At 40.6% G+C, this 13,676-nt stretch overlaps 1 protein-coding gene across 2 annotated transcripts in view; it reads left to right on the top strand.

Moving 5' to 3' along the window:
* camkmt (calmodulin-lysine N-methyltransferase) overlaps positions 1-13,676 on the top strand; it is a 172,472-nt gene that overhangs the window by 120,831 nt on the left and 37,965 nt on the right. For both annotated transcript variants that reach the window (XR_007035937.1, XM_047351038.1), the window contains exons 6-7: positions 222-285; positions 6,433-6,499. Coding sequence is in view for 1 of the 2 variants with exons in the window: in XM_047351038.1 (XP_047206994.1) it covers positions 222-285; positions 6,433-6,499 (131 nt within the window). In the remaining variant the exon portion in view is untranslated. The remainder of the gene's footprint in view (positions 1-221; positions 286-6,432; positions 6,500-13,676) is intronic.

The following is a 13,676-nucleotide window of genomic DNA, read 5'->3' as shown; positions in this document are numbered from 1 at the left end:
ATAAAAATGGGGTGAGGATAGAGAGGAAAATGGCAGGGAGAAATGGAGAGATGGAAGGTGGTGTGGGCCAGGCTGCCAGGAGTGAAGCTTTGTAGATATGGTCATGTCATTATTGTGTGCGTGCGTTCAGATGTTTGCTTCATCTAAGAGTGCTTGTAGTTTTGTTCTTTTGTTCCGTGTTGTTTAATTTCTCCGTCTCTTTCCGTCTCCCTGGCTCTCAGGTTGCCATTTCTGCTGACGTGAAGGAAGTTCTCCTATCAGATGGGAATGAGAAGTCCATTCAGAGTATCCTTTCATCGTCTTCTTTCCTCTGCCTGTCTCTCCATCTCTGCCTTGCTCCATTAGCTGACATTTATTCATGTACAATTTTGTTTCTGCAAAAGCCTTTGCTTTTCTTTTGTCCTTCAGTGAGATGGGTTAGTGTTTGATTATGTATCCTTTCAATATAAATTTAACAAGTCTATTATGTGCAGGGATGTTTTTTCTGTCATTAAAATTAACACATTCCAAAGGGAAAACTGCAAATTTTGTTTTTGTCTGTATGAAAATATCATGGCTGAAAACTTATTACAGCTGATATCATCTCATCGGATTTATTGATCTGTGCTCCCAAGCTGACACTGAGAGGCCAAAACAAGAAACACATTTGAGGTCTTGCATCTTTGGTTGGAAACGGTAGCTTTTCTGTTTCAGGGTCTGGATGGTTTGTTACCATCTATGGTTATCAAGCGTTATGGGAGAATAACGGAACAGGTGATTATCATGCAACATTTTTGCTAGTTGTCATTAACTGCAACTAAGAATAAGATTTTAGAAAGGAGCGTTTTTCAAATGATGTTGGGTCTTATTAGAGTAGGGTGAGGACATTAGCTATGGTAAGGAGGCAAAGACTTATACAGTATCTGCATCAACTGGAGTTCTTTCGATTAAGAGGTTATAACAAATTATAATTTTACTTGCAGCAGATAACTCACCTGGTGCCTTCACCTGAATGAAACCAATTAGTTTCCCAGTAAGCTAGTTGGCATTTGCTAAAGACAAAAGTGGACCTTTTTTTCCTAGCTTTATCTTCCTGTCTGATGTCTTTAGTGTTGCTTCAGTATTTCCATACAATGTCCTTTCTAATGATGCCATCTATTTTGTGAAGTGCACCAGTCCCTCCTGGAGCAAAACAACCCCAACATTATGGAGACTATAAAACACACAAAATTTCTCATGATGTCGTACAAGCAAGCTGTTTGTTTGAGGTGTCGTAAAAAACATCTGCAGGTGTGGTGCCATATAGCTCTTAACTTGGTAAATAAAAAGGATTTTGTTAATCATACCTAATGCAAAACAGAAACTGTTTAATGTGACTTGACGTCAGGCAGTGAGACAAAATGTTTAATATCTTTTTAAACAGTGTATGTAAATATCTGATTTCTACTGAATATATTAGGTATGATTTATTTGTCCCTGTTACCAAAGCAGAAGAGTCATTTGCCGATGGTGATGCTGAGTTGCATTCCAATACTTCATCAAAATTAAAACAATGTATCTGCAGAAAAATACCAAAATACCTTCAGTATTACAAAGGCTTATGTTAGTACTGTGATTTTTTCCCTTTTAGCTCACGTACCAATGACATTGCAAGCTCTGCAGTCTGTGTTTTCTTGACACCAACAAATATTTTGTCCCAACACAAGTTTCTGTTGGAAACCTTTTGCTGCTAAATATATATCTGACTCTACAAATACAGCTAAAACCTTCAATTAGCTCACCTCTTTCTCTTAAAATAATGCTTTCATCTAGGGCAGTTTGCTTCACTGCTAGAGTAAGGCTGGCTTTGTGCTGGTAATTCACCTCTTAATGTTTTGCATCATAGTTCCTGACAGTTGTGTGCAGAGAAACTTTACAGGAGAAGCTGTTCTTTGGCTGCATAAATGTGGTCCTTTGATTTGAACGTTATACATTTTAGGATTTGTTTTTCAGCTCCTGTCGTCCACAATGGTAGCTCTCTGAGCACAGCATGCAAAGCAAGTCACATGACAGGAAGCTGTAGCAAACAATACAGTCTTGACAATAAAATACACTTTCATCGTCAAGGAAAACCCAGATTCATTAGATCGATTAAATAATGTGGATGGTTTACAATGCGGTTTTACAAGCCACACAAATGAAAATATGCAGGGATTAAAAAAAATAGTCACACAAATTTCTAGGTGTGCTGCTGACATAATCCAGTTGGGTATTATTATTATTATTATTATTATTAACAGCAGGTATCAAAATTTCATCAGGGATTAAAGATTCTTATCATTTCAAAATGCCTTGTTCAAGACCTGATCCAATACTTATGGTCGAAAAAGAACATCGGTAGTAGAAAATACTTTACTATTATAACTGTTGTAGGTTATGTCCACAACAGTGATTTTCATACATGAAACTGATGCCTTTTAAGCATTTCCAGCCATTGTTGGACAGAAAATAAAGCAGTGTTACTAAAAAAAAAAAATAAACTCTATAAAACATTATTCACATGAACAGCTATCAATTTTTGTTTTGAAAGCATGACCGTGTGCCATATATTTTAATGTTGGGACTGAAACAATTAATTGATTCACTTTGAGCTTTAATTATGATGTTTGTTTAATTCATGTGACTTGTGTATTTTGCTGAATGCATCTCATGTTTCACGGGGACAATTATTACTGTCACACAACACCAATCTTGTGCTTGGAAATGAGGAAAACGGACAGTACCAAGGGAAGAAAAACAGACATAAAAAAGCTAGATGTTCTAGTCTATATCAAACATAGGAAAAAATAATATGCTCTATATTAAAAGGGCAAAACAACCGAAGATTTGTACCTTTTAATTCCATAGTTTCAGTCATTAATTCCATAATTATTTGATAGCTGTAGCCCCTAGTTGAAGTTTATTTTGTTCCAGATGAATAAAAAAACTCTTACTCTCTAAGAATTAGATTTTTCATACAACCCATTCTCATTTTACATTTCCATCCAGATAAACGTCACACACACTGACCATTAAGTTAGATGAACTCCTCTCCAAAACTGATTTCAAGCTCTTTTTATAGGAATTTGTTGTTTCAGCCATCTCTGTCTAATATGATAGAGGCAATGTTTTAGCATGTGTGGACAGATAAATGCAGTCTGTAAAGTGATTTCATATATTTATAGTTAAAGATGTACCAATTATAATTCCTGTAATTCAATTCAGTATTACATTTTTGTCTTTAATACCTATAATATGGGAACAGCAAATAATTTTTTTTTCTGGTCTTACTGCTTTGAGCCATCATTAATATTTGTGGCAGAGGTGACATTAAACCCTGTGTAAAAGCAGTTGCTTGTTAAAGTGGATTTTGCTACTTTAAAATAGAGAAAATAATTAAAGATTCAACATTCTAAACTGCCTTTACTTGCTATTGGCATGGTTACCATTACAAAAACAGCAATCTCCATGTGTTTTTCCAAATCAAGCATGTTTTGTTAATGAAAGAGACTGAAAGCTGAGAATGATAAAACACAGCCACTTTTCTGTTCTTAGTTTAGCCTTTCTGTTCTCTGCTGAAAATGTTGCTCTCCCTAAGCCTGAATGAGTAAGCCTCCACTTCTATGAATGTTTTTTTCTGCACTCTTGAAGCTCTGAGGTGTGGAGCATTCACTGATCAGCAAAATATAGGATTTTCAGGTTCCTTGCAGCGGGTCAGGGGTCACGGCTGATCAAGCTACTATCGGCCTATTTCCATTTTAGCCCCCAGCCAATTTCTTTATGCATGCCTAGGCCTCTGCCTAAATGTTCATTAATCATCATTATTATATAGTAATTAAGGAATGATACATCCCAATAGGATGTCCACGGTCAGTATTATTAACATGTTTGAGTGAGAAATGTAGCTTTTCACTGAATTTCCAGTCTCTGACAGACTTAAATGTTTCAGCCCTTCAGTCAGAGCTTGTGTTGGAGTACAGGAGAAAAGTCGGACCACCTCTTTCATCTTGTGGCAGAATCAGAGGAGTGGGCACCTACCAATCCTAGCTGCCACAAAGCCAAGTTAAGAGCACAGTAATTGTCATCCTGTCAGATTTAGTTTGAGAGTTTATCTAATGCCGAGGTTAGGATGAGAGCTTGACGCGTTCTTTATAAGCGGTAACAATCAAGGCTCGTTTAAAATGCAGGGTTTTTTGTACTTCAAATTTAGACCTATAATTATGTTTTCAGGAGAAATTTTTAGGTGAGATTTTTGGCAGCATTTATTCTTTTAAGTGGGGTATTGATCAACTCCTTCAGCTTGACAATAAACATGCTCCTCTTTTCATCACAGTTTGTATTTAAAATCCTCTTTTTTCCCCCCGCAATTCCTTTATTTATTTTCTTTTAATCCTTTTAGATCTTGCATTAATCAATGGGCAGCTGCACAGACAAGAAAACGAAGCTTGTTACAGTTGGTTAACAAACGAAGGAAATCTAAATATACATTTCTTCCCCATTGACCGATGCAGCTCTTCCAAATTTAGCCCTGCTTACAATATCTCTATCCCAGCCAACTACAATACTCCTTTACTGATCACAATACAACCAAACAATAACATTATGGAGACTATAAAACACACACTTGGACACACAAACAATACGCCATTGACCGATTGCTTTGTTTCCTAGAACAAACACTCAGTGAGAATTGTAAGTGAATTCAGAGCGAAAATGGACTGAATACACACAGAACGAAGGAGGGAGTGCTGAGAAAGACTGGATTTTTCCTGGACTCTGCCAAATTGGTCCATTCACACACTTTGTGGTATTTCCTCTTGTTGAGGTCTGAGCCGTGTCCTAATGGCCCCTGTTTATCTCGCATGGCTTTATTTTGTGCCTGGTATTAGAATAGAAAGTGATGGCGGGTCGTGATAGGGTTCAGATTTATACAGTGAAATAGATGAGAAGATATGAAAGAAAGAACTTGTGAACAGAGGACATTTGTGAATCATGCTGTGTCCTGGGAGAATAGATTTCCCTGTTTTCTTAGTTTTTGACCTGATTTATTGTTAAACACCCCCCCACCCACTAACACACAGCGAAGAGAGCAGAAACGGCTGCTGCTCTGACCTTGAATACTCATGTTGGAAATCAATTGAAATGTTCCATTAAGAATGATTGATGCATGTCATTGGCTGCTGCTGCTCAGCCTCAAGTGACTGAAGAAAATGTTTTTCCCCACTTTAATGCTCAATAGGACGCAAATCTTTAATTGATTTTGACTTTTTTGTACTGCCTTGCATGTGTTCAGCTGGGTACAAGTGCATGCATGTGTCTAAACTTTCCCTTAATGATGTAACGTGATGAGATTACTTACAGCTGTTCTGCCCTCCGTCCTTTCATGCTCATGCATAACACACCTGCACAGGTGTTCAGATTGTGTGCAAATAATGGGTATTTCTGCATCTTAAATGCTCTTTGCGCTTGCACCTGTGCATTATTTGTTTTTCTCTGTGTGAGAGGCTTCTGAGATCTGTAACAGATTTACAGCTATCAATTCACCCATCAGTTTATCACATGTCCCGGCTCTCTTCATCTATCTCTCTTGTTCTTTTCCACTCGCCTTTGTCAATTGGATTTGTCTCAGCCCTTTGCTGGCTTTAAAGACAAGGAAATCCTAATTGAATTGCTTTGCAACTCCACTAGCCGCTGTATTAATAGACAACTTGACATCAATCACCCTTCATTTGTGTGTGTGTTTGGGGGGGGGCAGTGTGTTTTTTTTTTCTATCTGTGGTTAAAAGCCTTTCTATTGATCCAGCAAGAAGCAGCTGTGATGTAGCGCTCCTATCCCTGTAGACCATTTCTGCCCACTCATGCTTTCCTCCATGTGGGTGTTTATCTGTGTGTGTTTCCCATATTACTTCAGTTTTATGTCATTTGATATCCTTCTCAGCAATATGACATCCACATTAACAATAAACCTCCTGACTTATTGTCTTTAAACTAAAGAGCTGATTAATCAGATGTCAAAACGATATTTATCTGCCAAACACAAAGTATTTTGTGTAGTTTTATAATTGCGTGTCTATTATGTCTGCTGATTGAGAAATTCATGATACTATGAAAAAACAATATTTCTTTCTGCATTTCTTCTGTTTGTCCATCCATCCATCCATCCATCCATCCATCCATCCATCCATCCATCCATCCACCAACCCACCCACACATCCATCAATTATGAATAGAAATTTGTTAGTTTGTATTAAAGTGTGTACATTTTGAAAATTTCAGTGTTGAACCATGAACAAAAATCTGCTCCGTTCTAATCTATGAGAGGTAGGTAACGTAGTACTAGTTCATGTGAAGGGTGAACCTGCACAGCAGTCTCCTGCATACATGTGAAGATGCAGCATGCACAACTGAGATGAATACTTGACTGTGGCATTTCAGATGTTCGGGGAGTGGTCGAGAGAAACCGGCAGGCTGGAAAGTTTAGGTCAACACACGTATCTTCAAGGTAAGACGTTTTTGTTAGATGCTTCCACTGGGCTTCTTATAGCCTCCTCTCATCCGCATAACACAATAATCTTTATTTTTCTTATTGGTACTACATCTATTTTCAGAAACATCTCATACATGTTAGTGACATTTATATCCCTTTGAGCTTTTAACCATTTCAACATGTTACACTCATAAACTTCACCTCACTTAACTAAGATTTTATGTGATAAACCAACACAAAGTAGTGCATAATTGTAAAGCAGAAGATACAGGATATATAGTTTTCACATAAAAACAATCTGAGGGTTGCTTGTTATTTGATTCAGCTTCCTTTAACACAAAAAACTAAAATACAGTGCAACCAACTGCTTAAGAAGTCACCAACTTAATGAATAGAGTGCATCTTTATTCTCAGTCTGAATTAAGCTATTTAGTGAAGGCCTCAGAGTTTGTGTTTTTTAGAGAACATTTGCTAACATCATCAAGACCAAGGAACATAGTAGACAAGTCGGGGAGAAAGTTTTGAAGATGTTTAAAGCAGGGTTAGGCTATATAAAAGTATTTCAAGCTTTGAACATTTCATGGATCACTGTTCAATGTTATGATTCTGGCACGTCTGCTCTACCCTGTCTCCCTGGCTGCAATCAGCTGATGAGATGCACCTGGTGGCTGCTGCAGTGTAGTGCAATCTGTGGAATGCCAAGCACCTGTGTCTTCCCTGATATATACTGACTCTGACAAGCAGACGGTGCCAGATTTTTGAAAGCCATTGTGTGAGTAGATATCCAGCGTTCCTTCCTGTCTGATCATTGTTCTTGACCTTGCCTTGCCTTTTGGATTTATGCCTCTGCCTGCTCCCTGTCGGACTATTTGGATTTTGGTTGTTGACCTTGTTTCCTGCATCTGGTTTATGCCTCTGCCTGCCCTTGCCTGACGCCTCTTGTTCCGATCATTGACCCTTTCTGTCCTTGGACTATTGAGCCAGCCTAGCCCTCGGATTATTCAGCCTGAAGTCACATCTGACCTGTGCTGTGGAGATCACTGCCTGCTGCCCACTGTGGTTTCCCCTCTGGGTTTCAAGTTCCACTCAAGACAAAAGCAGGTTAGTGGCTTTTCTGATCCCTGCAAAATCTGGAGAGACTACAAGTCACTAATCCCTCTTTCTGCCTCAGTGATTCCTGGAAGTTGTGAGGAGTGTTACCTGTGTGACGTTTTCCTGTGGCTGAATAAACCTTTTAAACTTTCAGTACTGTCTGGCTGAATCTTGGGTCCGCGTTTTTCTGATTCATAGCAGAAAAATCTGGCCAAAAATGGACCCATCGCCAGAACAACAGTGGCGCACCCACGTTGATGAGGCCCTTTCTTGGTTGGGTTCCGGCTTGGAGGAAATAATTTCCACATTACGTTCTATCAACCTTGTCTTCGAGCCGCCACCGTCACAAAGAAACCATGCTCAAGTGACACGGACAACAGCAGAGGTAAGGGAGCCACGCCTCTCTCCGCCTGAGATGTTCAGGGGAGACCCAGACCAGTGTCGAGCTTTCCTAACTCGGTGTGAAATTCATTTTGAGCTTCAGCCATCATCCTTTCCCACTGAACGTTCTAAGGTGGCTTTTGTTATATCTCTGCTGGCAGGAAGGGCGAAGCAGTGGGGGACTGCTGAATGGCAGAACAGGTCTGCATCTTGTACCTTCTATGAAACTTTTTCTAAGGAACTCATTCGAGTTTTTGACCCTATTATTCCAAGTCGTGAGGCCGCAAGAGGATTACTGTCCCTCAAACAGGGTGATCAGCCTGTCTCGTCTTATATAATCAACTTTCATTTGTTGGCCGCAGAGAGCCGTTGGAATGAGGCAGCACAGATGGATGCATTCATGAAAGGACTAAACGCAGACATCAAGGATGAGTTAGCGACCCATGACTACCCCTCTTCCCTGAAACAACTTGAGGATCTGGCTGCTCGCATTGATATTCGGCTGGCAGAGAGAAGGAGGGAGAAGCGACATGAGGAGGGTCGCTCATCATTAACTCAGGGTTCTGCACACCAGCATGAGAGAAGGAGCCGGTCACCTCTCACTGAGGAAAATGAGAATTGTGAGCCCATGCAGCTGGGCAGAACCAAGATTACCCCTGAGGAGAAAGTTTGTCGGAGAAGATTCAAGCTCTGTTTTTATTGTGGAGAAGGACATTTAGCACTCAGGTGTCCATTAAAAGGACAGGCTCAGCAGAGGAAGGGAGGTCTCTACTGAGCCGAAGTCAACTATCTGCCTCCTCCTTCTTGTTTCCTGCTCGTTTTCAAACCTCTTCCATGTCTCTCCAGGGGGCCGTTTTTATTGATTCAGGAGCAGACACTGAATTCATGGATGAAACTTTCGCAAATAAGAACGGCATAAAACTTATTCCATCAGCTGACACACGAAACGTGCTAGCATTGGATGGTCACAGCATGAACAATTCACACCTCAGGACGGAGGAGATTACTTTAACAGTTGGAGGTAATCATCAAGAAAAAGTAACTTTTATGATCATTAATACACCTGAACTTCCTGTAGTCCTAGGGGCCTCCTGGTTGCAGAAACACAACCCTCACATCGAATGGAAGAAAAAAGAAGTTCTGGGTTGGTCTGAGTCATGTTCCGCTGACTGCCTTTTGTCTGCTGCTATGGAGGTCAGTCTGGAGAATGAGGTTGAGGAGACCTATCCGGATTTATCCAAGGTACCGCAAGAATACCATGATTTAAAGGAAGTATTTAATAAAATCAAGACCACAGCTCTGCCACCCCACAGACCATATGATTGTGCTATTGATTTGCATCCTGGCACATCGCCCCCTAAAGGCAGAACCTATTCATTGTCTGGTCCAGAGCACAGGGCCATGAAGAATTATGTTGATGAGGCATTAAAGGCAAGGCACATTCAACCTTCTTCCTCTCCTGCAGGTGCTGGTTTCTTTTTTGTTTGGAAGAAGGATGGTTCGTTGAGACCATGCATTGATTATAGAGGCCTTAATGAGATAATAGTTAAAAATAGATATCCCTTACCACTCATGAACACAGCTTTTGATCAGATCCAAGGAGCCAAGATATTTTCTAAGCTGGATCTAAGGAATGCATATCATCTGGTCCGAATCAGAGAAAGAGATGAGTGGAAAACGGCTTTCAACACGCCTACGGGCCATTATGAATACAAGGTCATGCCATTTGGACTTACTAACGCTCCTGCGGTTTTTCAGTCATTGGTCAATGATGTTCTAAGAGACATGGTGGGTCAATTCGTATTTGTTTATCTTGATGACATACTGATTTATTCTCAAGATCTGGAAACCCACAGAAAACATGTCAGAGCTGTTCTCCTGCGTCTTCTCCAAAACCAGTTGTTCATCAAGGCAGAAAAATGTGAGTTTCACATCACTACCACTTCCTTTTTAGGCTTCATCATTTCCCCAGATCAAGTGCTTGTCGATCCCTCCAAAGTAAAGGCCGTTTTGGAATGGCCTGTTCCAACTGATCGCAAGCAACTTCAAAGATTTCTGGGCTTCGCAAACTTCTACAGAAGGTTTATTAGAAATTACAGTCTGGTTGCTACTCCCCTGAACGCTCTTACCTCTTTCAAGACAAAATTTTTGTGGAATAAGGATGCAGAGAAGGCCTTCAATAAGTTGAAGGAGCTCTTCACATCAGCTCCAGTGTTACAGTCTCCTGACCCAGAGAGACAGTTTATCGTGGAGGTGGATGCCTCAAGCACTGGGGTCGGAGCCGTATTAAGCCAAAGAGGTGAGGATGATCGTGTTCACCCATGTGCCTTTTTCTCAAGGACTCTGTCACAGGCTGAGCGGAATTACGACGTGGGAAACAGAGAGTTACTGGCCATCAAGTTGGCATTGACAGAGTGGAGACATTGGCTGGAGGGGACTAAGGAGCCGTTTATGGTGTGGACTGACAATAAAAACCTGGAGTACCTGAAATCAGCAAAACGGCTGAACCCCAGGCAGGCAAGGTGGGCTCTGTTTTTTGGTCGTTTTAATTTCTCCCTGTCTTACAGGCCAGGAAGTAAAAATGGCAAACCTGACGCCCTATCCCGGATTCAAGAGCCCACAGAATCTCAGTCTGCGGGTGAAGAGGGGTTTATCCTTCCTGAAACCGTCAGGTTGTCTGTATCCCGAGTTGAGGTGGAAAGAGAGGTCCAGGAGGCCATTGGGGATCTCCCTATCCCACCATCAAGTCCACCGGACCGCTGCTTTGTTCCTGAATACAAAGGTATTGGAGTCTTGTCATTGCTCTCGCCTCGTTTGTCATCCTGGAATCAGCAGAACAATTCAGACAGTTCAGTCTCAGTTTTGGTGGCCATCGCTGGTCAAGGATGTCAAAGACTTTGTTTCTGAATGCACTCACTGTTGTCGAGCCAAGCCTTCTCGTCGCCCCCCTGCGGGGTTGTTGCACCCATTGCCCATTCCCCCTCGCCCATAGTTGCACATTGCGATGGATTTTGTGACAGGTCTACCGGTTTCTAATGATCAATCTGTACTACTAACCATAATTGACAGACTTTCAAAGATGGTTCATCTGGTGCCCTTGGAGAAGCTTCCATCTGCAAAGGAGATGGGTGAGATATTGACCCGAGAAGTTTTCAGGCTCCATGGAATCCCTAATGACATTGTTTCCGATAGAGGACCCCAGTTTGTGTCACGTTTTTGGAAGGAGTTTTGTTCTTTGTTGGGAATTTCTGTTAGTCTCTCTTGAGGGTTTCATCCTCAGTCTGATGGCCAAACCGAGAGAGCCAACCAAGAAGTAGAAACAAAACTTCGTATCTTATGTGAGTCTGACCCGACCAAGTGGTCACAAAACTTGCCCTGGGTTGAATACGCCATGAACTCTATGCAGTCAAGTGCCACTGGTTTGTCCCCTTTTCGTGTTGTGTTTGGTTTCCAGCCACCCATGTTTTCGGTTCACTGAGGTTTCCCCTCTGGGTTTCAAGTTCCACTCAAGACAAAGGCAGGTTAGTGACTTTTCTGATCCATGCAAAATTTGGAGAGACTACAAGTCACTAATCCCTCTTTCTGCCTCAGTGATTCCTGGAAGCTGTGAGGAGTGTTACCTGTGTGACGTTTTCCTGTGGCTGAATAAACCTTTTAAACTTTCAGTACTATGTCTGGCTGAATCTTCGGTCTGCCTTTTTCTGATTCATAGTAGTTCAATTTATCATATGAAAATGGAAAGAGTATCACAGAACTGCAAACCTACCAGCCATTCAACTAAACTGACTGTCTAACAAATCAGAGAGGCAGTTAAGAGACCTAGACAAGTCTGAAGTGGCTGCAGAAATCAGGAGCTCTGTTGCCAGGATAACCATTAATCTTTCACTCCATAAATCTGGCTTTGATGGAAGTTTAGTGAGAAAACGTTGCTGAAATAAAGCCATCAGAAGTCGAATTTGCAGTTGGCCACTAGCCATGTAGCTGTTGCAGAAAACATTTGAAAGAAAGTCCTGTGCTCCGGTGAGACTAAAATTGAACTTTTAGCTTACATTTAAAACACATTATCCTGAACACGTCAACTCCCAGGTGATTTATTGTGGTGGTAGCATCATGCTATGGGGATGTATCTTTCCCACAACTGACGGGTAGATGGAAGGTAGCCAAACACAGGACAATATTGGAAGAAGCCCTTCTAGAGTCTGCATAGGTCTTGAGACTGGAGCAGAGGTTCACCCTCCAGCAGGACATTGATCCTAAACATACAGTAAGAGCTACAATGGAATGGTTTAGTCAAAGTTCGAAACTAAATCAAATTAAGATTCTGTACTAAGACTTGAAAACTGATTTTCTGAAAATGCTTTTCATCCAATCTGACTGGGTTTGATTATTTTACGAGGAATGACCAAAACATTCTGGCTCTTGATGTGCAACACTGGTGGAAATATTCACCAAAAGACTGGCAGATGTAATTGTAGCAAATGATGGTTTTACAGAGGGGGCAGATATTCTTTTGTGAAATAATTTAAATCCATAAATACAATTTCCTTCCAGTTTACAGTTACTACTTAGTTTTGGTCTAAAATCCCAATAAAATAGGATCTGAATATCTTTTCTAGGCACTGTAAAATTGGTAAACATTTCTTTCCCTTAAAGTACACTGTTACAGTGAAAAACTATACAGAAGACATAGACTGATATAGTAGCATGTTAAAGTGTCGTGTTGTTGGCTGTTCTATTGTTTAACAGATTTCTTGTTATCACAAGAACAATATTTTAGTTTAACCTTTTTAGATTCTGTCTCCTGACATATGCTTAGCATAATTATTGCCTGACATTTGCAGATGATAAACTAAGGAGTAGTTTTAAGTAAATTCAACCGTCTTTCAAATGTCTACTGTGATATAATTGTGAGTTGGTCCACACATCTTTGTATCATTGTAGTGTCTGGATCTCTTGTATGCATTATATGTATGTAATTTGAAAAATGACTTTACATGTTCTGCTTGAATTTGATATGTCTTGTTTTAAACGGTCTTTTTTGGCATGCTGCAAACTAATTATTAGCTTTAAAGTCTAAGCATGTGCATGGGATCATCAAAGAAAAGTGACCCTCTTTGACAAGAATCAATGGTCCAGAAAACACGCACAGACTCCTCATATGCAAAGACAGGCTAAAATGAACCTAATTGTTGTCTCTGTCTTAAAAAAAGCATTTTCCAATGACTGACTGTTTGCTCCTCTACCTCTTCTCTCTCTGTCTCTCCGTTCCTCTCTCGTAAGCATATTTACATGAGTGGTAGATGGAGTGAAAAAGTAAACGTATAATTAGGCTACATTACTTTGATTGTTTTCTTTTCAGATTATGCCTGCTGTCATCTCTGCGCTGCAAGAGAGGGCAAAGGGCATGATGCGATTGTACAAGGGGATGGAGAGGGAGGGGCATGTCGCACGATGTCGTTTGCACACTCATGCATATGTGTGAGCGTGTGTGTTGTGGCCTCCCACTGTGAATCGAGATTGTATTTCTAGCAGGGCCTAATGTTTTGTTTACTGAGTGTTAAAAATGCCTAATTAATAATCCCCCAATCTGCCTGACAGTGTGAAGGAGAGAAAGGCAAAGTGACAAGGAAAAAAGAGGGGAAGAGAAAAGCTCAGCTCTTATAAGAGGACAAAACAGCAACACAGTTTAAAGGCGGATTTCGGCAGGAAATAATGCTGC

The sequence above is a fragment of the Girardinichthys multiradiatus genome, chromosome 22, assembly GCF_021462225.1.
Source record: "Girardinichthys multiradiatus isolate DD_20200921_A chromosome 22, DD_fGirMul_XY1, whole genome shotgun sequence".
Taxonomy (NCBI): domain Eukaryota; kingdom Metazoa; phylum Chordata; class Actinopteri; order Cyprinodontiformes; family Goodeidae; genus Girardinichthys; species Girardinichthys multiradiatus.
This window is presented reverse-complemented; position numbering and strand designations above follow the sequence as displayed.